Source organism: Boleophthalmus pectinirostris, unplaced genomic scaffold (genome assembly GCF_026225935.1).
Source record: "Boleophthalmus pectinirostris isolate CB_2022bp ecotype Guang Dong unplaced genomic scaffold, ASM2622593v1 HiC_scaffold_2, whole genome shotgun sequence".
NCBI lineage: Eukaryota > Metazoa > Chordata > Actinopteri > Gobiiformes > Gobiidae > Boleophthalmus > Boleophthalmus pectinirostris.
The window spans coordinates 14,759,472-14,782,575 of NW_026571152.1; the positions used below are offsets into that span (position 1 = coordinate 14,759,472).

Consider the following 23,104-nt stretch of genomic DNA (forward strand, 5'->3'; position numbering starts at 1 on the left):
GCTAGGAACAAGTTAGTTAAAAATACGGCAAACAGACCTCCAGGTTAGAGTGTACTTGTAGGAATTTAGGCATAGAGGAATCAGTGTTCAGTTTATGTGGGCTATTTCGCTCCTACTTACAATCATTGGGCCAAACAAATGTAGGAGGGACTGGGGGGCCCCTTAGTGCACTCTGGCCAAACGGAATGCGAGCTAAAGGTATTTTTACTAAATAAATCACTGTTTGCACTTTAATACACAATACATAAATATACGTCATTAAATGTATTATTTGTAAAAGGAAAACCTAGCTCGCTATGTTAGCATACATAACGCTACTTTTGCTAGTTGAATTATTATAATTATAGGGTTAATTTTATTATAATATGATCTGTGTTGTTTTTGTTTTGTTTTTTTAAATATGCTTTCCAAATAACAAGTATTTATGAAAGTATGATATTAGCTGCATTTTTATTTAAAATATCTGGTGTTTTAGCTGGGTAAGTTTGCTAGCTTATGGTAAAAGATCATGGATCTTCCATGTAAAAGATGCCAGGATAATAGACCAGGTTGAGTGCGCTGGCAGCGTGCTTACCTGCCCATAACAGCCCAGTATACTGCCCAGTCCTGCCCAGTCCTGCCCACACATTCACATAGGTGCTGTTCCCGTCCCGAGCTGAAGGGGCCGTCGCCTCCTGGCAGGTAGACTTATTGGGCAGGTAGACTTATTGGGCAGGTAGGTGTAGGTAGGTTTCAGCCTCAAACTCCGCATCGTCCCGGTGTGTCCAGTCCTCCCGCGCCCTTTCTCCCGGGACCACAGAGATGCGCCGTTAAAGTTTGGCGGGACTTCTTTCGGACTCTGAAATGAACTTAAAGTGGACAGTGGAAAGATTTCTTCTTATGTCATTTTCCATCTCTCACCTGCTGCTAATTGAGGGTAAGCATGGCACCTGTTTTTGTAAAGTTGTAGTTACAGGGAAAAGAGCAATTAGTTATAAATATTATAACATGGTTATTTCATGGATGTACAATACATTAATTGTGTGCCATTCATATTGTTATTTGTTATGTAGAATTATATTTATATGTGGCCCTAAGCTGCTTTGACAAAACAGTTGTTTCTGTTGCCAAAAAAATCCTTCTTGCACTTTGAAAGGTGAATTGTTTTTGTGTTGTTTAGGAGCTCAGAGCCGACTTTCACTATCAACAGGGAAACTACAGAGGTAAATGATGATTACAATCATTCTATGTCCCAGTGCTGTCACTGGAGGTGAGATAGAGATCTGTGATGGTGTGTGTATGTGTGTGTATGTGCTTCTGAGTGCGAGAGGGTTCAGAAAAGAGTTTGGAGTCGAGATTCAAGTGGTGTAAAGTGCACTTAAGTCTCCCCTCTGACTGTTTCTCTCACTAATGTGCATGTTTGTGTGCGCAGAAGGGCTAATGCACTTCGGAGGAAACGGGATCTCCTCGGGGAGGAGGTTGGTACACTACACCTAAGAGAACCAGGAGAGGTCAGGGCACCCACATGCGCACAAACACCCAAACGGGCACAAAGCAGGCTTTGTACAGAACAAGACACACTCACTAACTAACACATTCACTTTGTCCCACTCATCTTGACGCAATTACAGCCAGTTACACTTGTGTCAATGATGCTGTTTAAGTGTCTGCTGCTTCTTATGTCCTAGACATACAGGCCACTGCTGTCAGAGGGAGCACTGTCACGTGGTATTGTGCACAATTACACATCCAGAGATGCTTCTTCAGGTAACTGTTCTAAAACTATAAAGAGAAATACACATTACATTAAAATGGACAAAGTGGATTTGACTTCATCTTCTCCAGAATACTGTGGTTGTCTCAATGGAGGTTGGTGTCAGGAGGGTGGTGCGTGTGACTGTGCTCAGTTCCAGGCAATGGGAGACCGCTGCCAGATCAGTGAGTAATACTGTACCTGCAAACTCATTACATTTCATTTAGTATGATTGTGGTTGACTGAACACACATATGGCTATATGCTCACCATTTGGTTTGAATGCCTAATAATCGTATTGTATTACACTAATTAATACAAGAATGTGTGAGACTTGAGTTGAATGCATCATACTCTCCAATCCTTCAACAAGCTTTAATTAGCTCTACGGCAAATGTTAATTATCAGATTTTCTGAGATTTGCTCATTCCAGTTTTAATTCATATTCAGAGCCACTGTAGTGAGGGCTCAGACACAAGCCCCCATCGCTCCCACAGAAGACAAAACCACCCTGTTCCTTCAGACTGTACATGATACACAACCATTCTATCATAGCTACTGGACAGCAAGTATTATGTAAATTCTGAATTAGATGTTTTGTCGTAATCCAGGTAAAATATAGAATTTAGAATCCAAACCTCTCTGTAGTTTTCCTGGTGATAAAAAGGCACTCATGACATGTGAGTCACTCTCAGTCATTTTCCAGGTGAATCTTGGGTAGCATCTTGGCACCACCAGCTAGGGGGGGAATTCCTGTAACAACAGTCTTTAGAGAATCAGGTGTTCATTTTCCTCTGATAAGTTTAGTAGAAAAGAAGGATGACGAAAGACAGTGCAGCACTAGCCCTATCACTTCCCTAGTATTTCAAATTCCTCATTGTGTTCATGGATGTCATCACTGCAAACATCTTGTGTGAGTAAATTGTCCATTTATCGTCAGTACCAAACCAGGGCCAGGACAGAGACGGGATCTGCCGGTCATGGGGTCAGCACCACTATGAAACATTTGATGGGATTTACTTCTACTTCCCCGGCACCTGCTCTTATATCCTGGCCCAAGACTGCCATTCAGCCATGCCACAGTACACCGTGTGGGTAAGAGCGTATAGATCAAGCTTATCTGCTGATTTGAAGCAGTTAAATAGAGCTAAGTAGATTTAAGTTGGTGTCAGGTGTTAGTGCTCAGGTTTAGGCTGGGTTCATCTCATCACAGACAATTGAGCGTATTTTTAGATAGACTGGTCACGTTACAGGGTGTGGATTAATACTGTTTTTCCTCTGCGCGCGTCCCTTTGATCCTCTTTCAGGTCCATAACAGCCGAGTGTGCGAGGGGAGTGTGTACTCCTGCCCTAGAGCTCTTAGCCTCTTCTTCCCTAATGAGGAAGAAATTCACATCTCTGGTTATCAAGTCCATCAAGGTGGTCACCGGTCAGTATGCATTTACACTGTTTAAAGTTTCACTATGTAACTTTTCTAGTGGAGGGTCTGCCACCTGCTTGTCTCCATGGTGATGTTATTGATTTGCCTGATTTGAATGTTCCATAGTATGGTATTAATCTTTTTTAGTTTATTCAATTATAGGTGTTTTTATTGTGAGGCCACCAGTTTCCATGGAAATAGGGTTTATACCATACTTTGCATAGGCTTTAAAAAGGAGATGTGGTGTTTGATGTTTGGACTAGTTTGATAGACTTGCCATCAAGCTAATCCAGGGACTTTTTAGAATTCTAGAGCCAGGCTCATATATTTTTTTCCAATTGCCATTAGCTTTAGTCCTCAAAAATAGCAAATTATTAATAATAACCATGAGATCAAAGCCTTGTTAAAAGTATTTGTTGAGCGTGTAAACCCTTTGTTGTTTTATAATTCTACTAATTTTAAATTGAGATTCAGATTTTGCGACAATTAAACATTTCTCCTCATGAAATGTATGTTGTCTCATCAACAAGGCTAAGAGCTAACCAAGTGATTGAGTTGCAGCAGGCCAATGTAGGGAATTGTCTATGCATGTCTCTGATACTCTGGAACATACTAGACAAAACCCAAGCACCTCCATGGAGACACAGACGTTTCAGACTCTCCACCAGAAATCATAAATAGTGCACTTTTCAAATAAGCTTGAACTGCTGTGGCCCAAGTAGATATATAATATACTTGTTTGTTTCTTTGTTTGTTTGTTTGTCGCAGGCTCAGCTTGCCACATACTATCGGAGGTGTATTTATAGAACGCCTGGCTGACTACCTGCTGGTGAAGAGTGTGTTTGGGTTCTCTCTAGCCTGGGATGGGGAATCAGGCGTTTACCTAAAAATGAGTGAGGATCACCAGGGCGCCCCCTGTGGTTTATGTGGTAACTTCAACCACCTCTCACGGGATGATCTCACTACTGCCCGAGGTAAGACTGAGCATTGTGGATTCCTCACTGATTTGAACTATCATGCAGCCTTTGTCTGCTTGATGTGTTTGTGTGTAGGCCAGGACAAGAGTATAGTATTGCATTGACGAGACCTTGATTAAACAGAACCTAATGAAAATAATAAATTACCAATTCTGAGTAGATGTGGGTAAAAGTATATTTATAAGTATAATTTATAGTTCAGGTATGACTTGGGGCCAGAAATAAGTCAACTCTATGTGACTACTAACCTGCTATTTGAGTTCAGTTCGTCACAGTGGGGCTGTAGTCAATTAAAGAAATTCTTGGCCAACTAAAGACATGTCCAGCCGACTGATTGGTCCACTCACAGAACTATTATGTATCTATGTAACTATTACGTATCTGACCCACTGATCTATTAAAATAACTGGAAAGGGTATTGCTAACTTGAAGCTCTCTTGAATTGGCATAGTGGCAACTCACTGGTACTACAGCAAAAAAATCCCTCTGGCCCAGAAAGGATTTTTCGCATAGAGCGCAGTGTAATCAAAAACTGCTCGTGTTCGGCTGACAGGGCGCCTACAGTTTGCAAAAATGTTGGATTTTGTCAAGATTTTTACCTATTTTTGATCACAAACTTTTTCTCAGCTCAAAATCCTTAAGTTGTCTTAAAAACAGCTTTTGAATCGTTAGCTCCGGCTCCACTCTGCTCCTCTCTAGCTGTTCTTCCTCTGATTGGTCAAAGCAGTCACGTGATACACAAGACCGTGCTCCTTGCACACGCACACTTGCATACATTTGTGTGTGCCCGTGGGAGAAAAGAGCACTACTGCACATGTTCAATGGGTAGGGAGCCGCCAGAAGTACCTAGCCAGGTTAGGCTAATCTGGAAACATGTGCCATTGAGCCATGCTTAGACCCCCGGAGCTTGATCTGACCCAAGACTACGCCTGCATGGTAGACCATTCAAAACAACTATCTGTTTATGCAGTAAAAAGTACTAGGAAGCATTGTATTTATATAAAGGCAGATTCAATTTGTGAACCATGAATTGAATATGCCTTTTTAAATACAAAAAAAATACCAAATATTCTGATAACTTGCTCACTAAGTAACTGCTCCTTTCTGCTGTTGTCCCATATACATCCTCATAATATAAATAAAATGATTTAACAGCTCTATTAACCCTCTGCAGTGTGGAAACACAGCATTTCCCAGGCCTATTACCAGCCTCTGAAGCTCTTTGTGCCTCTGTCTGAGTGTTTTGTGTTGATGTTGTGTTGTGAAGGGATCCGAACAGATGAGCCGGCTGTGTTTGCTAACAGCTGGGCTGTTGACTTGCCCCATGAACGACACTGTCCTGCTGTAGATCTTGACTTCAATGGGCCTTGCCAGTCAGAGTCAGACATGGATGTAAGAGCAATAGTAACAAAGACCAGCATAAAGCACTAGGGGATATTATGATGTGTCATATGCTTATATCTTACACAGGATGCCATAGAGAAATGCAGTGCACTTCTCTTCTTCCCCTTTCTGTCTTGTCATCAACATATTGATCCTAATCCGTTTGTAGCCAGTTGTGTCTCCGACCTTTGTGTGTAAGTTGTTTTTACACATGTATGTTTACAGGCATCTTTTGGAATTGTATGAAATGGTCATATTTATTTGTTTCTGCCTTTAGGTCTGATGATGAGGATACTTTTTGCAAAGCTTTGGTTGAATACACTCGTGCCTGCTCACATGTGGGGTATCCTGTGAGAGAGTGGAGAGACAGCTTTCCATCCTGCAGTAAGACTCCCTTGTACACTTATTGTTAGTATGCAACACCTAATATTGTATTTGTCTCAAGATGATGGCTGTGAGGACAGTTTTGTCTATAGAGACTGCATCAGTTGCTGTCCACCCACATGCACATTTGAAAAAGAATGTCTGGGAACAAACTTGCATTGTCTGGATGGCTGCTACTGTCCTGATGGTACAGAAGTGTTTCACCTCTGAGTGATGTTTTACTTGTGCTTTACAAATACATCACACTGTACTGTATCTTTTATCAGGCCTTATCCTACAAAATGGAACATGTATTGCTGTTTCCCAGTGTCCCTGTGTTTACCATGGCACATCATATGAACAAGGGCATGTTTTGCAGCAAGGATGTAGTGTTTGGTTAGTACTTCGTCATATAATACAATAGACTTGTCAAAATTGATCAGATGTACAGTAAATGTTAAATGTTATGCTCCAGCGTGTGCATGGGTGGAGTGTGGAACTGCACAGAGAACAACTGCACTGGTAAATCTCTGCATATTATACTTGGCCCAGATGCTCATTCTGAAATCTAAACTTATATTGTTTTCCTAAGCTGAGTGTTCAGTCGTGGGGGACGTGTTTGTCACCACCTTTGATGGAAGGATGTTCCTTCAGCCAGGGGCATGCCAGTATGTTCTAGCCAAAAGTCGCACCAGCAGCAAGTTTATTGTCACACTCCAGTACACCACATGTGCCGAGGTACATGGGATTTATTCAGAATAGATGAAATAGGATTTAAAATTTTGGCAGTTGATTTTAGCATTCTTTCTGTAGCATCAGGTGTGTATTCAGTCAGTGACTCTGGTGTTGGATGAAGACATGACTCGTCAAATCACGTTGACCCGGGAAGGGGAAGTAATCTTTGGAGTGAACCCAGCCCCTGTTCTGCCCTATGTGGATGGTATGATAGGACACTGACACATTTATTTATTTGAAAAGGGACATTGTACTTTAATTGACATGTAAAATGAGTAAATGACTAAAGCTGTTGTTTAATTTACAGAAACAGTTCAAATACGAAAACTCACCTCTGTATTTACTCAACTAAAGACAGATATTGGTCTGCGAATTCTCTATGATGGTCAAGGGGGCCGGATCTATTTGCAGATCGAAAATTATTGGCGGGGACTGACTCTTGGCCTTTGTGGTACCTTTAATGGAAATCTACGAGATGACTTCCTGTAACAACCTTAACACATCTCTAAAATCGCTTGTTTATTTCTTTTGTGTATTTATGTGATGATGCATGTTTTATTAGATCTCCCTCTGGAATGATCGAAGGAACTCCTCAGCTGCACAGTAATGCTTGGAAGGTGTCTTCTGCTTGCATTGCTCCTGTTAATATCCCCATCATAGACCCATGTGAGATGAACCAGCACAATGGTAATACTATTAAGAACATGTTAAATGTGTTCATTAAGGTCAGTGAATTAATGTGTATAATGCATTTCCTAGTATACTATGCAAACCAGTGTGAGATTCTTGTGGGGAGTGTGTTTGCTCCATGCCATGGCTACATCAGTCCTAACATGTACCAACAGCAGTGCCGGTACCAGGCGTGTCGCTGCGGTGGCAGCTGCCTGTGCACTGTCCTGGCTCATTATACATACCTCTGCTCAAAACATGGAGCAGACATCAACTTCAGGCCACATGTGTCTGAGTGTGGTGAGTGTGATATTAACAATATAACTCTATATATAACTACTGTAATTTAATGTCATAAAAGTATAGTAACAATTAGTCATGTCTTGTGAGCAGGCGTGGTGTGTCTTGGAGGGATGCTGTACCACTCGTGTGTCTCCTCCTGTGGCCGCTCATGTCGCGCTTTGTCCGGCCCAGAGACCTGTGATCCAGCCGAGTGTGCAGAGGGCTGTGGATGTCCTCACAACAGTTACTATGATGATGTACGCCAGCGCTGTGTGCAGCTGTAAGACCTCAAAGCCTATCTATGCTAGTGATCAAAACTACGTGGATGGTCATTTGAAAGTGTTTGGTTTTTCATAAGGTCTCAGTGCCACTGCTACTCCATGGGAGGTGTGTCACAGCCAGGAGAGGTAACCTTCAGTGTATCTGGTCCCTGGTGAGTGTTCAATAGAATTGTGAGCTAATCCTGTGACGATACGATATATTTTAATGAGATTGTCATTTCGTGATTGAGTCCTTCACTGTGTAATGCAGCTTTTAGCTCAAGCACAGACACTTTCCCACCCATGACTCCTATTTATCAGCCTCTATCATGCTTTCACTATAAATGAAATGTAGATTTCACAAATCGCAGTGAAATGTGAAGCAGCAGATGGGTTTAGTTAATGGATAAAAAGATATTAACTGCATGAAATGTGATGAAATCAAAATCATGAGCTTAGCTCAGAAGAACTGTGATCTGATTTTTTTAGAGGCCACCCCTAGTGCATTCTAGCTAACCTTTTTTACCGCCTTCTTTTTCTTGTTCTCTTTCACAGCCTCTGCAGAAACGGGAAGATGGAATGTGTGCAAGAGGAACAAGGTCTCACAGTATCACCATTTTCCCTAGTTCCATTTAAGCTTTATGACTTTTTTGTAACTTTCTTGTTTGATTCTCTGTTGTATCTCCCTTGCAGAGTCAGACAGCACAGAAGTTGGAGAGTGTCCAGAGGGTAAAGTGTACCACAGCTGCAACGAGCAGAGAGGAGGGGTGGCCTGTGCTCCAACCTGCCGCAACCTCATGCTCAATATGACCTGCCCTCCAAACACGCCCTGCATACCGGGATGTGTCTGTCCTCCTGGGTAAACACCAACTGCAGCTTCTCAAAACAGCACAGCTACCAATTTTTACACTAGAAGTAAAAATACAACATATACAACAATACTGCATTTTAGGTCTTAAAGTTAAGCCTTTGTTGGTTTACATATGTACATTATATTATAATATGTGAAGTAGATAAGTAAAAGGAATGCAGCTACTTTGATGAATGATTTTCTTTGCCTTTTTTATGTTTAAAGACTGGTCCTGCACCATGGAGAGTGCTACTATCCAGAGAATTGTCCTTGTGCTTGGCTGGGACTTGAATACCTTCCTGGAGAAACTGTTGAGACTCCATGTTACAGATGGTATAAAGCTTTGTTGTTGATGACGTGTTTTAAAAAGATAGAGTAAAACATACTGTACAATTAATGTATGTCTCTTTTTTTATCAGTGTGTGTCACCGTGGCTATTTTAACTGCAGCTATTCCCCATGTCCGGCAGTGTGCACTATCTACAGTGACCGACACTACCATACCTTTGATGGACTAGAGTATGACTACCATTCAGACTGTCAGGTCTACCTCATTAAAGTAAGTCATGCTTCATCACAGCTTCACTTAAGTACACAGTCTTTGCATTTCAGTGAAAGATTCTGGAATTTACCTTGACCACACAGGTGTCGGTTTCTACTTGATTGTGTTAAAGTATGTGTGTATAGAGCAATCATGCCTTTGAGAGCCAAGTGAGAGATTTTTTGTGTTTTTAACCAGGAGTGAATTGTATCTTTTTATCCTGATATAAACTGTACACTTAATTAGAACAAGATTAAGATTAATGTTTGTGTGAACATTGTACATAGCTTCATTTACACTGCAGTAATGCTATCAGACATTGGGCAAAGCTGTAACAACACAAAGGCACTAGTGTTCAATTCAAAGCCCTGGGCTCTGGCGCTCCCAGGGATATAGAATTAGAATTAGCTCAACAGACACAGCATTTCAGATCCAACAGGCGGCCGACCACTACTCAGACCTCAGAGAATGGCCACAGAGGTCACAGCCCTGTCCTAATAGCCTACAGCCACTTCCTGTCCTGTCACCTTTCACTTACCTGGAATGACACAGTTTCCTCCAGTCTGGATTGTGTTGCAATATATTTATTTTACAGGAATTATTATCAAAGTAGCACAAAATTTAAAGTAAATGTTTCTTTTTCTTTTTAGAGTTTTAATGAATAAATGTATTTTATTTCATCAGAGCACAGAGGAAACTGAGGTGTCCATCATTGCCCAAAACAAGGACTGTTATGAGAGTGGCATTGTGTGCTTGAAAACACTGGTCATTCACGTGGGACTTACCCAGATCTACTTCATGGACAACTCGGGCAACCCTGTAGGAGCTCACCTCTGGTTAACTCATTCTGCCAACTCATTTCCACCTTAGCTCTAAAACACTTCTGATCTGTTATTCCAGAGTCCATCCACTGTTATTGGAAGAGGATTTGAATTTGAATTGTGGAAGGCAGGCTACTACACGGTTGTTCATTTTGCAAATCAGGACTTAACCATCCTCTGGGACCGCAAAACGACTGTCCACATCCGAGCTGGGCCTCAGTGGAAGGTCTGGGTCAGAAAACAATCCCACACTATAGGTGTGCAGGTGTGCCTCTCACGCAACCTGCAGAGCCTACCTACTGCACAACAGACAGAACACTCAAAGCTCATTATTTCATGAGAACAGTAAGGGAGGTAGCAATAGTCCTTTACACTAATGCACTTTGCATGTTCAATGCTTTGTGCCCAAAGAAAGAGGTCAAGTTGCTGACTACTGGAATTTTATGAATGACCTTTATATATAAATGTATTTTTACTTCCTGGATGACACAGGCATAGAGAATCTTTGATGTTCAACGACAGGAATTTTCTTTTGAGATTATGAATTTATCACAAAGACCCCACAATAGCATTACAGTGAAATTCAGAAGTTCAAACCATGTTTATGACCAAATTTGAATGGAAGATTAATTTCTCTTTAATTTATTGGTATGTTTGGGCTTGTATGTCAGTGAAAATGCTTGTAGTCTGTGAAAATGCCACAATTTCAAGAAAATATTGCTACATTTCTGTGTTAGGTTTGTGTATCATTACATCCATGATGTATGAGTGTTACTGTTGTTGTTATGCAAATGCGATTGTGTGACCATGTTTGTGTTTGCAGGGACACCTAAGTGGGATGTGTGGTAACTTTGACAGTGTGACGGTGAATGACATGACCACCTCGAGCCACATGGAGGTGAATAATGCGCAGACATTTGGAGACAGCTGGGCCCTGGGGCAGGTAGGAAGCACCACAAACTTTCTCCCTCACTTACTCTTTCACTCTTCTTTTCAACTTGCATCTGTAATTCATGTGGACTCCATTCCCCTGAGTTCTGTGTGATATTTAAGAGTAATCAGACACTTAATCACATGGTGCTGTGCGTGTGTGTTGATGTGTGCATCAGTGTGAAAGTGACTATGTACTGGCCCGACCGTGTGAAGGGGACCTGGGCCGACAGCCATATGCCAAGAGGGAGTGTGCTCTTCTCTACAGTGACGTCTTTGCTCCCTGTCACAATGTGGTGAGTCATTTGAACTGTCATTAGGTGGCTCTTGACACACTTTTACATCTAATTATGAACTCACACGCGAACATTTCCTGTCTGTTGTTGTCCAGCAGAGGGAGCCACCAGTATGTCCAAAAAATAGTTGTTAGTGGTCATTTCAATACAAGTGAACAAGTAACAGAAACAGTACTACCTGTACTACTGTTTTTGAAAAAATACATTGGAACTATACTTTTTGACATTTCTGCAAAATAATATAATATTTGGAAGATTTTGTTTTCAAGAATCCTATCTGTTACAAGAAATCAAATATATACTGAATTTTAATATAAATCTATTATTCTGGGAAAGCATACTATATTTATATGGTACTCTCCATTTCAGTTTGACCCAATTCTTTTGATTATTTTGTCCCTAAAACTCACCCCTTCTTTCCTATGTGAATTATTGAGAGCTAGTCACCCCCTACCTACCCCCAGCAGCTCCCCCATGTGATCCCCCTATCCTGGTCCACATTGTAGTGAATATAATGAGTGTTTATGTGTACATGCATTTTTTAACATGGCTTGTCTTTCTGCCAGGTGGATGTGGCCTGGTTCTACAGAAACTGTCTGACTGACACTTGCAATTGTAATCGTGGGGGTGACTGTGAGTGTCTGTGCACGTCTATCGCAGCATATGCACATAAGTGCTGCCAGCAAGGGGTCACCATACACTGGAGGTCACCCTCTGCCTGCCGTAAGTCCAGCATCACTGACCCGTGTCTGTTACACAGGATAACAGCTTGTCCATTCTCTCCTTTTTACCTATTGCAGTAGTCTGCAGGAGGCAGTGCAGTGCTGTTTCATTTGTCAAACTCACTTTGATGTTATTGTGTTTTATGTGTGTTCTAAATATAACAATCGATAAACCTTCATCTCCTCTTCTTATTCTACAGCTTATGATTGTGAATACTATAATCAGGGTAGGTAGAAGAGCACTTAACATGCACTGCTTGTAGCATGGCATATTCCTCATATTCTGTTTGGTCTCCTATCAGAGTTAGGTGATGGCCCATTCTCCATAGTGAGTGCTGTGTATAATGACACCATGTTTGGGGTGAATCGCAGCAGCAGCACTGTCTTTCCTCTGTTCAGAGAGAGAGCAGGCCAGATGCCTGCTCCAGGCTTACTCTTCAACTTCATGATCACAGCAGGACTGCAGAAGGATAAAACATCACGTGGGTGCTCAGATTCTCACACAAATATGCAATACTGCCATGTTCCCGAGCTGATCCAAGTCCTTCCCCTCTCCTCATACCAGGTGTCCCTGTGGTGTCATTAGAATCTGCAGAGCGGCCTAACTACTTCCTGGTAGTATCCGGCCGTAGCAGTCTTCACCTGGAGCGCTGGACCAGAGGCCCAGAGTTCAGTCGCAGGGCCACCTTCATTCAGCACCAGGGCTTATTCCTGCCCGGACACAGCTCCTTTGAACTGATGAGCCAACCAGGAACCTTTATGACCCTGACACGAGCAGCCGCACAAGCTCAAAGATATGACTCCTCGGAGGGCTTTAAGGCCAGCAGCAGCTTTACACTGGAGGGTCAGGAACTCCTTCATACCTCATACCATACCATAAAAGCCTTCTATGATGCAAATATTGAATTTCATTTATTTTAATTTTTGTTCTTGTAGAAAGCAGTTTTGTTATTCCATACCGTATGATGTGTGAGTGGCGCTACCAGCCATGTGCCAGTCCATGTGTCCACACATGTAGTGATCCCGATGCTACACGCTGCCAGTTTTTGCCCCCGTAAGTTTGAGAACATTTAAATCAAAAGTCTTCTTAACCAGGACACTGGCACTAAAGCATAATTGTGTTTGACAGTGTGGAGGGATGCTTCCCACGATGTCCACAGAATATGGTTCTTGATGAAGTGACCAGAAGATGTGTGTACACAGAGGACTGTAAGTTCAAATAGCACACATTTGTTATTGTGCCTTTAGTTTACATGGCATTTACATTTTATTGTTTACTGTTGTAGGTGTGATGCTCCCCCCTACTCCTACTCCTTTTGCATATGTGACACGGTCAAACCGAACTACAACCCAACCAACCACTACTACAATAAGGCCTACAACCACCACAACTACCACCACAACTATCACCACAACTACCACCACAACAACAACCACTACCACAGATACCACTACCACTCTTCTGACCAGCACTGCTGCTCCCACTACCACTGCAATGATGACAACCGCCTCCACCACTCTCACTCCTACTACTACTACTACAACTCCCCTGCCAACTACTCCTACAACCACACTAACTACAGAGCTGGTCACTACGCCAACTACTCCTTTACCAACTACTTCCACTACCACTCCTTCACTGCTCCCCACCACTACCACCACTCCTCTTCCAACCACCTCACCTGAAGCCACCACTACTGAGATGGTCACTACGGTTGCTACAACTACTGCTGTTCCTACCACAACAGCTGTTCCCTCTACTACAACCAAAGCCACAACGCTACCACCCACTACTACTCCTACCATAACGACTACTGTGTTTATCACCACACCAACACTAACCCCAACCCCAGTGATAACAACTGAACAGATAACTACGACTACTACCTCCGCTCCCCCGACCACTCCTACTGCCATGCCCCCAACTACAACCATCCAAACTACACTTGTCTTTACCACTGAGAGCACAACCCCACTGCTTGAGACCACTACCGTAGAGACTACTACTCCAATGGAGACGTCAACAAGCACCATGACAACCACTGCTACACCATCTACAACCGCTGAGCCCACTACTGAGCTCTTGACGACAGAAATAGCCACAAGTCCTACTATTGTAACAGAAGAAGCATCCACCATGACTCCCTTTGTTCTGCCAACCTCTCCTTGTACAGTAAGTGACACATACTGTGAACAAGCTACTGGTGGTGAGGAGAGCTAATTTTCCAGTTTGTCTGCTTCTATCCTATACCAATAGATTCAAAATTCTTTTGACTTGCAGAGACGTTTACAATGAGAAGAGAAATAGTATCACCACTTAAAACACACTTTTTAATGTACAGATAGATAGGGCTATTGGAATCTTTAAATTGCTCCTCTAGGCTATAGTTTAGCTTGTAGTGATAACAGGCATTTCATAACAAGTACTTTTTTGTCCGACTTCAAACTTTGACAGCTATTGCTATAGTGATGCTGTATTGGTTGTGAATTATAATTCCTTTTGCATTGTGTATGTGTTAAAGTGGACCTTATTTAACTTTGTAATAATTGTAGTAATACATTTTATAATGAACCAAAATAAAAATAAAAAACACTTTTTTCAGCCATCTGATGATGTTAAGGACAAGACAAATACACAGACAGTATCATACCAACCAATAATTCGCACTGTGGACAGGATCTGATGTAAAAGTATAGTTCAATAGGGCTGTTGGTATTTTGGTCAATTAATCATTTATTAATGAGTCTTAGTCAACCAAAATTTGTATTAGTCAACTAATCATTTTATTTAGATAAATAGAATAAGAATTTGTATGGGGCAACAACAGAAAAGCGAATGAGTGAGTTAGCTGAAGTTTTGGTATAGTGTGGTATTTATATATAAAAAAGGCAGGTTCAATTCTCATTCACAAGTTTAATCGATCTTTATAGAAATATTCCTAGTGTTTCTATTTTCCTATGTATTCCTAGTGCTTTTATCTGAATAAATTGTTTTGCATGAACTCTCCTGCAGGTGTAGTCTTGTGAGTACAGTTGGAGTCAGATACATAGAGATGCATAATAGTTATTTTTGAGAGCTTTGGCCACACCCCTTTTTTAGTCAACTAATGGATCGTCAGGAACACAGTATAATAATTTTTATAGTGGGCAATGGGCATTTGGACAGGGTCTAATGTAAATGCTTGGTTCAAACACATCTTTGTTTTCCTCCGTAGCCGCCATACTCTTACCGCATCGATGAGTGTGCCGAGCTAATCTGTTTCAATGGAGAGCTTCTGCTTCACAACTCGTCTCTGCACTGCCGTTATAACACCACTCAGCCACAGTGCAACCTGCTGGGCCTGCCTGTCCTCACCAGCTCCGACCCCTGCTGTCCACAGTGGCAGTGTCCCTGTACGTTTACATGGTCATTACAGCCATAGCTCTTTTTCAGTCATCTTATACACGCATTCATGCTTACAAGTCTTTTTTCAGGTCGTTGCACTGTGATGTCAGACCTGCGAGTGATCACCTTTGATGGAAATAATGTAGCCTTGTATGATAATGGCTCCTACATTCTTGTGAAATTACCAAGAGAGACTATAATTGGTACAGTGGAAAAATGTCCAACAAGTCAGGTAAGAGGAACGTAAAATGAATATATGTAAAAAGTATCATAGCTTTATATAATATGTATTCTTGTTTTGTAGAGTGTTAATTCTATCCGACGCTATGTGAGTATAGTACTGAGAGACAAAAATATAAAATTATTAGTTTCAACCCACATTTTAATCCAGTCTTGTTTCCTTCCAGGGTCCCACTGGTGCATCCGGTTTGTGTTTCAAGAAGTTGAATATCACCACCTCATCTTACAGGATCATTATCAACAGATTAGACCGAAAGGTCAGTGGCTCTCCCTAATTTCCTATAATAAACATTATGTAAGTCACACTGAGGTTGTGCTGTTTGTCCAGGTAACAGTGAACTACCGGCCTGTGAGGCTCCCCTTCTCACGGCACTCTCTGTATGTGGAGGACACCGGCAGCATGTACCTGCTCCATACACCAGGAGGGATCGGTATACAGTGGTACCACAGCACTGGCATCATGGTGCTGCAGTACATGTCTCCCACTAATGGCTCTGTGCCCACCCGAGGCCTCTGTGGTAAGAAAACTAGCTTCTGGCGGGGAGATCATTAAAGGACTAGTATTGTACTGAATACAAAGCACTGTCCCTGCCATAGTCGTGTCATCCTTATGTAGTTACTACATTTGACAAGCTAGCTTACAGTAGCATTCAAATGCAGAAAGCATCTCTTCTTAAAATTCCATTTATAATTCAAAGTGAAATTTTTAATTTATCCCACCTCTGACTTAGATGTGTCCAACTATTTACACATTTGAAGTACTTTTAAACAAAATGTGAAATTCTGATTACAATTATTATTACTAGCATTGTTAGGGAGCAAACTGGTACCACAAACAAAGGATGTATACAAACGATGTAGATCACTTATGTTTGTATTATGACTAAGTATTATAAGTTGGAACTAGGAAAAGGAAGAGGATTAAATAAGATCAAACTTCTTCCCTTTGATCACGCAAGCACAATTATGTGAATATTATCGTTGCATTTTGTATTTATTATTACTTATTAAGATGCTGATGATAATAATTGTTACTATCCTAAAATCTTAAGTGTTTGTTTATGCACTAATATATGGTTTGACATGTCAACTTCTGTTTTCTAGGCTGTTGTGATGGACACCCAGAGGATGACCTAAAGCTGCCAAACGGCACAGTGGTGAGAGAAGTGGGTGACATGGTGGTGTTCCTTCATGCGTGGAGAGTGCAGACCACAGATGAGACAGAGCACACGCGCAGGGTTGGAGACAATTGCACCATCGGAGACTGCTCCACCTGCATCTCCATGCTACAGCAGAGAACCTTTGTGCCTTGTCACAGCAAGGTCCTTCATTAATACACTAGATAACTTTGGTAGTTTAGTGGCAAATAGATTTCATATGCCTTGTATATTGGTTCATGAGTGGATGAAGAATTTAGTAAACTACCTAGGCAGTAGCAATATCCCAGTCTCAGAGTATGGTAATATGATTTACCATACTCTAAGACTGGAATAGTGATTATTACTCTCTAGAGACAAGCAAAAGTAGTGGATTATAATTTGAATATAGGGATGTGTGCTTACTGTTCTACCTGTGATACATCTAAGGGTAAAAAACATGAAATATAAGGAAATGTGGATATTTTTTTGTGAATTGGGTATATAAGATTTTTTGTTGCTATATATTTGGTATTGCAGAAATGCTTATTCTGTAAAATGCTTTCTAACTAACCTTTAGTCCTTTAGTGAAGTTATTACTTTCTTCATTGCCCTTTGCCTGCACTGAGCTGGAACTCCAGTTTGTTTATATATATATGTGTGTGCGCGCGCGCATGTGTGTGTGTGTGTGTGCGCGCGCGCGCGCGTGTGTGTGTGTGTGTGTGTGTGTGTATATATATATATATATATATATATATATATATATATATATATATATATATATATATATATATATATATATATATATATATATATATATATATATATATATATTTTTTTTTTTTTTTTACCATGCCACCATGGCGACCATTAATTATGCTAATATATGTATTGTATTGAGCAGGTTCCCCCAGAGCAGTTTTGTGACATCATATGGGCTGGAGATTTGCACTACAAGAATCACCAATGTGACTTTTTGGCTGCATATGTGGCAGTCTGCTACACACATCAAGTGTGCATCAACTGGAGAAGACCCAACTTTTGTCGTAAGAGCTGCACAAAATGTAACCCACACACCATTAAACAGCACTGTATCTGTCTTACTTCTCTTGTGTCTTGCAGCGTTACGGTGTCCCCCTGGAAAGGAGTACCAGCCCTGTGTCAGCACATGCACCAGCCGCACATGTCTTAATAAAGATTATTACGAGGAAACCACCTGCTCTTTTATCCGAGAGGAGTGTGTGTGCCGCCCCGGGACCATCCTGCACCGCGCAGACTCTCCCTTCTGTGTCACAGAGGATCGCTGTGGTCAGTCACTGCCTCAATTCTGTGCTGTGTAGTCAAATATTTACAGCATATGTCTTTTTTTAAAAAAAGTACTTGCAACCTATTTTTTATTCCCAAATTATTTTCCAAACATGAATCCAAAAATTGATTGTTCATCAAATTATGTATCCTAAATGTTACACTATATAATTTTTGTTACTTTGCTTGTCTCCTTGGAAAATACCTTGTGATTCCTGGAATGTTCCATAATATAGCATTAAATGTGTCTTATCTCTAGGGAAACAAGCAGGTGATACCTCCAGGCCAGGTAATAAGTCATATCTGTGGAGAGGCAATCCTGCTCACAGAAAGAATGCATATAAGGTATATTTTAGCTATACAAACACCCATAACTGAATAAATGCAAGATAGATTAGTTTAATGCCATACTGTGGGACATCCTAGGCAAAGTATTAACATTTCCTTGGAGACAAGCCATTAGATGAACCCCACCATTAAAAAGTGGCATAGTACACCTTTACAATGATTCTTCTTTAGATTCTCTCACCCTAGGTATGATGTCAGTGTTATGTAAGTGTATATTGTAGTCACATAGTACTAAAGAACTCACTGTATCCCTTTGTATCTTTGTGCTGGGATTCCCAGTGTGCACAGATAATGAGGGTAACCCTCGGGCCCCAGGCGAAGTGTGGAACGGCTCTTTGCGTGGTTGCTGTCTGTACAAGTGTATGGAGAACGGCTCGGTGGTGTCTGTGGAGCCAGACTGTGACTCTGTGCCCACTCCTCTCTGTGAGAGAGAGGGAGAGTATGTGCTGGATGTGCTGGAGGAGGGAGCTTGCTGTCCCAAGAAAATCTGTGGTCTGTTTGAAGATCACTTTACTCTGTATAACACATGGATTAGACATAGGATTCATCTATGTTCTTACTGCTCTTTGTAGAATGCAATATGACCATTTGTGACAATGAAGCCCCACCCTGTGACTATGGAAACCGACTGGTGATTGGTTACAGTGCTACGTCATGCTGCCCAGAGTACAGATGTGGTGAGAGCTTATTTTATCTAGCATGCACTGCAGACATGCACAAATGTTGTATTTATTATTTGCACTAGCCTTTAAATGGCCTTTAAAGTGCCTGGTCTTTTCAGAGTGTGACCCGATGGCGTGCCCTCCTGTGTCCTCCCCTGAATGCAGGGAGGACCAGTTTCTGGTGGAGGTCAGAGGGTCCAGATCCTGCTGCTATTCGTACCTGTGTGGTAAGTTTAATGGCTGCTACAGGTCGGGCAGAAGTAAGGACCTTTTGCTTATGAGGTCAAGCTGTTTACTGCCATCAGCCTACCACACAAATACCTGTTCTGTGTATGCAGTGTGTGAATCATGCATTGAGCCTATTCCATCCTGTTCCAATGGGGAAATTCTGGCTGTGGATCTGAATACTACTAACAGTTGCTGTCCACGTTATCACTGTGGTATGAAGGCAGTTCCTTATATCAAACACACTTACGGTTGTTTATAGACTAAGATTGTTGTCTTTATTGTACAGTGTGTGATGTGAACCTGTGTTCAGAGTCTTCTATGAGCTGTGCTCAAGGCCTCTCTCTGATTACAACTACAGTCCCAGGACACTGCTGCCCTCAGTATCACTGTGGTACACATATTACACTATGTGCTGTCTGAAAATTAGAATTTGGACATTTGGACACACACATATATATATATGTGTGTGGGGGTGTGTGTGGGTGTGTGTCCAAATGTGTGTGTATATATATATATATATATATATATATATATAAACATCATATTTCTTGATTAAATTTAATAATATTAATAATCCATGACATGTAAATTAACTGTTTTTGTTGCTGTCAGAATGCCAATGTGACGACAACTCCCTCCCCAGCTGTCAAATTGTATGTTACAACAGGAAATGCAAAATATCCACAAATAAATACATTGAATAAATAAGAGTGTATTCACAAAGTGCTCTCTGCTTTTAGGGAGAGGTGAGGGTGGAGCTTCCAGAAAACAATGGGGACTGTGACTGCCTTCAACATGTATGCCGTAAGTGCATTTGAACCAGTACAATTGTACCAGTGTACTGTATCAATGCTGTATGTGCCCTATATCTAACTATTATTTGATACATAATACTGTGCTGATCTTCCACAGGGAAAGCAGATGTGTGCTTGTTCCAGGGTGTGACTGTTCTGGGGCCTGGCCAGTCTCTAGTGCAATATTTTGAGGGAGAAATGTGCTACACTGTGCACTGTCTGCATCGCAAGGACCCCGATACAGGCTTCTATGCTATGGAGATCAGCTCAGTTAACTGCTCTCAGAAATGTGGACCTGTATGTAGCAAAGATAGAGACCTAGTATTTTTTGTGGAAATTATTTATGACTGCTTTTGTGTTCTTTCAGCATCAGATCTATGTACCATCCACAGATCCTCAAGTCTGCTGTGGTTCATGTAAAAACATCTCCTGCACTTTTACTAATGAAAATGGAACCACAGAGCTTTTTGCTGTAAGAGTCAACCAAAGCGATTACTTTGCTACCTTGTATGACAATATTTTTATGAAATGTGTCCACTTTTTCTTGTAGGCAGGGAGTTCGTGGGTAGAGAACTGCACACGGTTTGACTGTATGGAGACAAGTGTAGGGGCAGTGGTCCTGGCCTCAGGGGTCATATGTCCTCCATTCAACGACACAGAGTGTGTTCAGGTCTGCTCTCTTTTATCTAAAGACATGCTCCATCTAACTTCTAACTCATTCTATATGATATGAGTGTGTTATATTCCTCCTACAGAACGGTGGTGTGGTACAGAGCTATGTGGATGGATGTTGCAGGACGTGTAAGTCACACAGTGCTTTGGGTAATGCTTAGAGTGCTGGATCAGAGCGGTGAGCGCCTTGTTGCCTGGCAGTCGGAGGGGCTTGTTGGCTGTTGGGGGCGTGGGCTGGTGTATACAGGAGGCTGAAGGAGCAGTATGCTGAGCCTGCCGTTACATTTGTCACAACTTTTATCAAATGTCCACTAATCTTATGCATTACATATACAGTATGTGCACTGCTATAGTTTAAGAGTACCAAATACGTATTTGGTTTCTTACATGTTTAAAGTGATAGAAATTATACCTGTGTATGATCTAATCTATGATTATCTAGTCCTTTGAGTTTAATGTGAAAGTTTGACTTTAACTTTTTTGAAACACTGAAATAGCTCTGGTCTCTGTGCAGCGCTGCTTGCTTGCTTCAGCCTGGATCTTGCCGTTTGGTGAATGTCAGGTGCAGTGGTTCCAACTTTATCCTGCTGTGCTTTTTGTCTGTATTGAATGACCGCAATGCCTGGCTGGGCCCAGTAACTCCCAATGCACACCCACGTGCATGCAGGCTGCATTCACTGCATTCTGTAATTCTCATTATATTAACTCTTTGTGTTGTTTGAACTCAATTGTGATCCCACCAGGTTCTGGAGTGGGTGTTTTACCATTTACCGTTAATCCAGTCACTCCCACTGGTAGTACTAACTGTGACACAGGTACCCTCAACTTACACATCTAACATACCATATCTGCATGCTTCCTCTATTTGCGAAGTATAGTGTTTGTAAAGATAACTATAGTATTGGCATAAAGTGTGCCACTGAAATCTGATCCTTTATTCATTAGTTCGGCTCTAAATGATCATCCCAGACCACACCTCCAACATCAGTCTGAAAGCTCTACTGCTGGGCAACAAAGAGACACACATGTGTTTTTGTGATCTTTATACCTTTTCACAGACCTCACATGCTTCTTCAGTTTTTAATTTCAACTTGTACTTGCCTTTTACAGCATGATCAGCATAAATAATATACATTACTACCATTTATTTTGTAAATCATTTTGTGTATCTCATTTATAGGTAAAGAAGATGGCAAAACCTGCAAACGTGTGGCTATAAGAACCACCATAAGAAAAGATGACTGCAGGAGCAATGCACCAGTGAGAAACACATCATTATCAGTCAGTGTCTCCTTATTGTTATAGCTCTCTCCGTTTGTTTTCTTCCCTTAAAGGTGACTGTCTATTCCTGTGATGGCAAATGCCCCTCTGCGACCATATTCAACTTCAATATCAACAGTCACGCTCGCTTTTGTAAATGCTGTCGGGAGAGTGCTCTACAAACACGCTCCGTCACACTCTACTGCTCCCGAAACGCCACTGTGGTGGAGTACAACTTCCAGGAGCCTCTGGACTGCTCGTGTCAGTGGAACTAAAACACACTGCAGCATGCGTGTGAAGAGTGCCACGTTTAAACCACTAATGGACTGGCCCTGCCACAGTAGTGTTGTACTGTATGTCTCACTGTCACACATCCTCTGCACTGTAGTGAACAGTAGCCAAGCCTCTGCTGGCCTCTTGGCTCCCTAGTCCTTTTGGTAGTGCTACACTGTCATTTAGATCATGTGTATTATCCTTTAATGCAACCAGTGTTTTATTTTTATATCTATTTTGATATCTACCTTTGCAAAATGTTGATGCTTTAATTATTGGAAATTGCTATTTCTGACTGGCAATTAGTAACTGTACATTTTGAAATGGCTTAAAATAATAAAGATTTTCTTCACACACAAACACAATGTTGTCTTGGTCCTTAATATGTCCTTGGCTCACAGTGATGTGAGTAAACACACTACTGCCTGAGTCAGCCTCCTTGTGCTGACAGCAGCTGACCTTTGACCTGGAGCTGTTATTGCTATGGTGGAGTCACCTTTAATACCAGCACCCCTCACTGGACTGTTACAGCAGTCAGCCTTATTTCTCTCCCCTCACATGCCGATCATTCCATACTGGCCGCTGCCTCAGCCACACCCGCTCCTGCAGCCAGAGCACACTCTACGCTGTTCTATACAGTTTGGGCCATATTTAACAACTTACATAAACACACTGAAATTAAAAAGTGACGTATTGTATTGCTGTCAGTGGTATGTGAACTTTCTCTCTCACTCTTTCTCGCTGCCCCCGCCTCTGCTTATATTCTCCAAAGCAAGTGGGCTGAACTTACACATAAACTCTCTCCTCCCATACATTATAAT

The 23,104-nt window shown here is 41.6% G+C and overlaps 1 protein-coding gene across 1 annotated transcript; it reads left to right on the top strand.

Annotated features, from left to right (window-relative positions):
- Window positions 1–843: 843 nt before the first annotated feature.
- On the top strand, window positions 844–22,285 carry otogl (otogelin-like). Its single transcript, XM_055155360.1, has 57 exons — window positions 844–916; window positions 1,160–1,202; window positions 1,412–1,457; window positions 1,668–1,746; window positions 1,825–1,917; window positions 2,673–2,827; window positions 3,040–3,161; window positions 3,921–4,126; window positions 5,397–5,521; window positions 5,600–5,706; window positions 5,790–5,896; window positions 5,958–6,083; window positions 6,163–6,271; window positions 6,351–6,397; window positions 6,468–6,613; window positions 6,689–6,815; window positions 6,918–7,095; window positions 7,173–7,297; window positions 7,370–7,579; window positions 7,673–7,841; window positions 7,920–7,994; window positions 8,377–8,420; window positions 8,515–8,680; window positions 8,897–9,004; window positions 9,091–9,229; window positions 9,896–10,030; window positions 10,112–10,258; window positions 10,856–10,975; window positions 11,142–11,258; window positions 11,825–11,981; window positions 12,181–12,207; window positions 12,283–12,462; window positions 12,546–12,824; window positions 12,917–13,034; window positions 13,110–13,189; window positions 13,267–14,153; window positions 15,196–15,373; window positions 15,455–15,597; window positions 15,670–15,693; window positions 15,773–15,862; window positions 15,934–16,123; window positions 16,710–16,927; window positions 17,646–17,787; window positions 17,864–18,049; window positions 18,674–18,886; window positions 18,967–19,071; window positions 19,176–19,283; window positions 19,395–19,496; window positions 19,571–19,675; window positions 19,897–19,937; window positions 20,025–20,088; window positions 20,197–20,375; window positions 20,446–20,550; window positions 20,629–20,748; window positions 20,834–20,879; window positions 21,931–22,010; window positions 22,085–22,285. Exons 1-57 carry the CDS (start codon window positions 844–846, stop codon window positions 22,283–22,285), a joined length of 7,812 nt encoding a protein of 2,603 aa, XP_055011335.1.
- The last annotated feature ends 819 nt before the right edge of the window (window positions 22,286–23,104 follow it).

Bases quoted from the DNA above. Each gene is read 5' to 3' on its own strand.
- otogl (XM_055155360.1), top strand. From the start codon at position 844: ATGAACTTAAAGTGGACAGTGGAAAGATTTCTTCTTATGTCATTTTCC. The intron at 1,458-1,667 runs GTTGGTACACTA...CTTATGTCCTAG, and splicing joins GGGATCTCCTCGGGGAGGAG to ACATACAGGCCACTGCTGTC. The intron at 1,918-2,672 runs GTGAGTAATACT...ATTTATCGTCAG, and splicing joins GGGAGACCGCTGCCAGATCA to TACCAAACCAGGGCCAGGAC.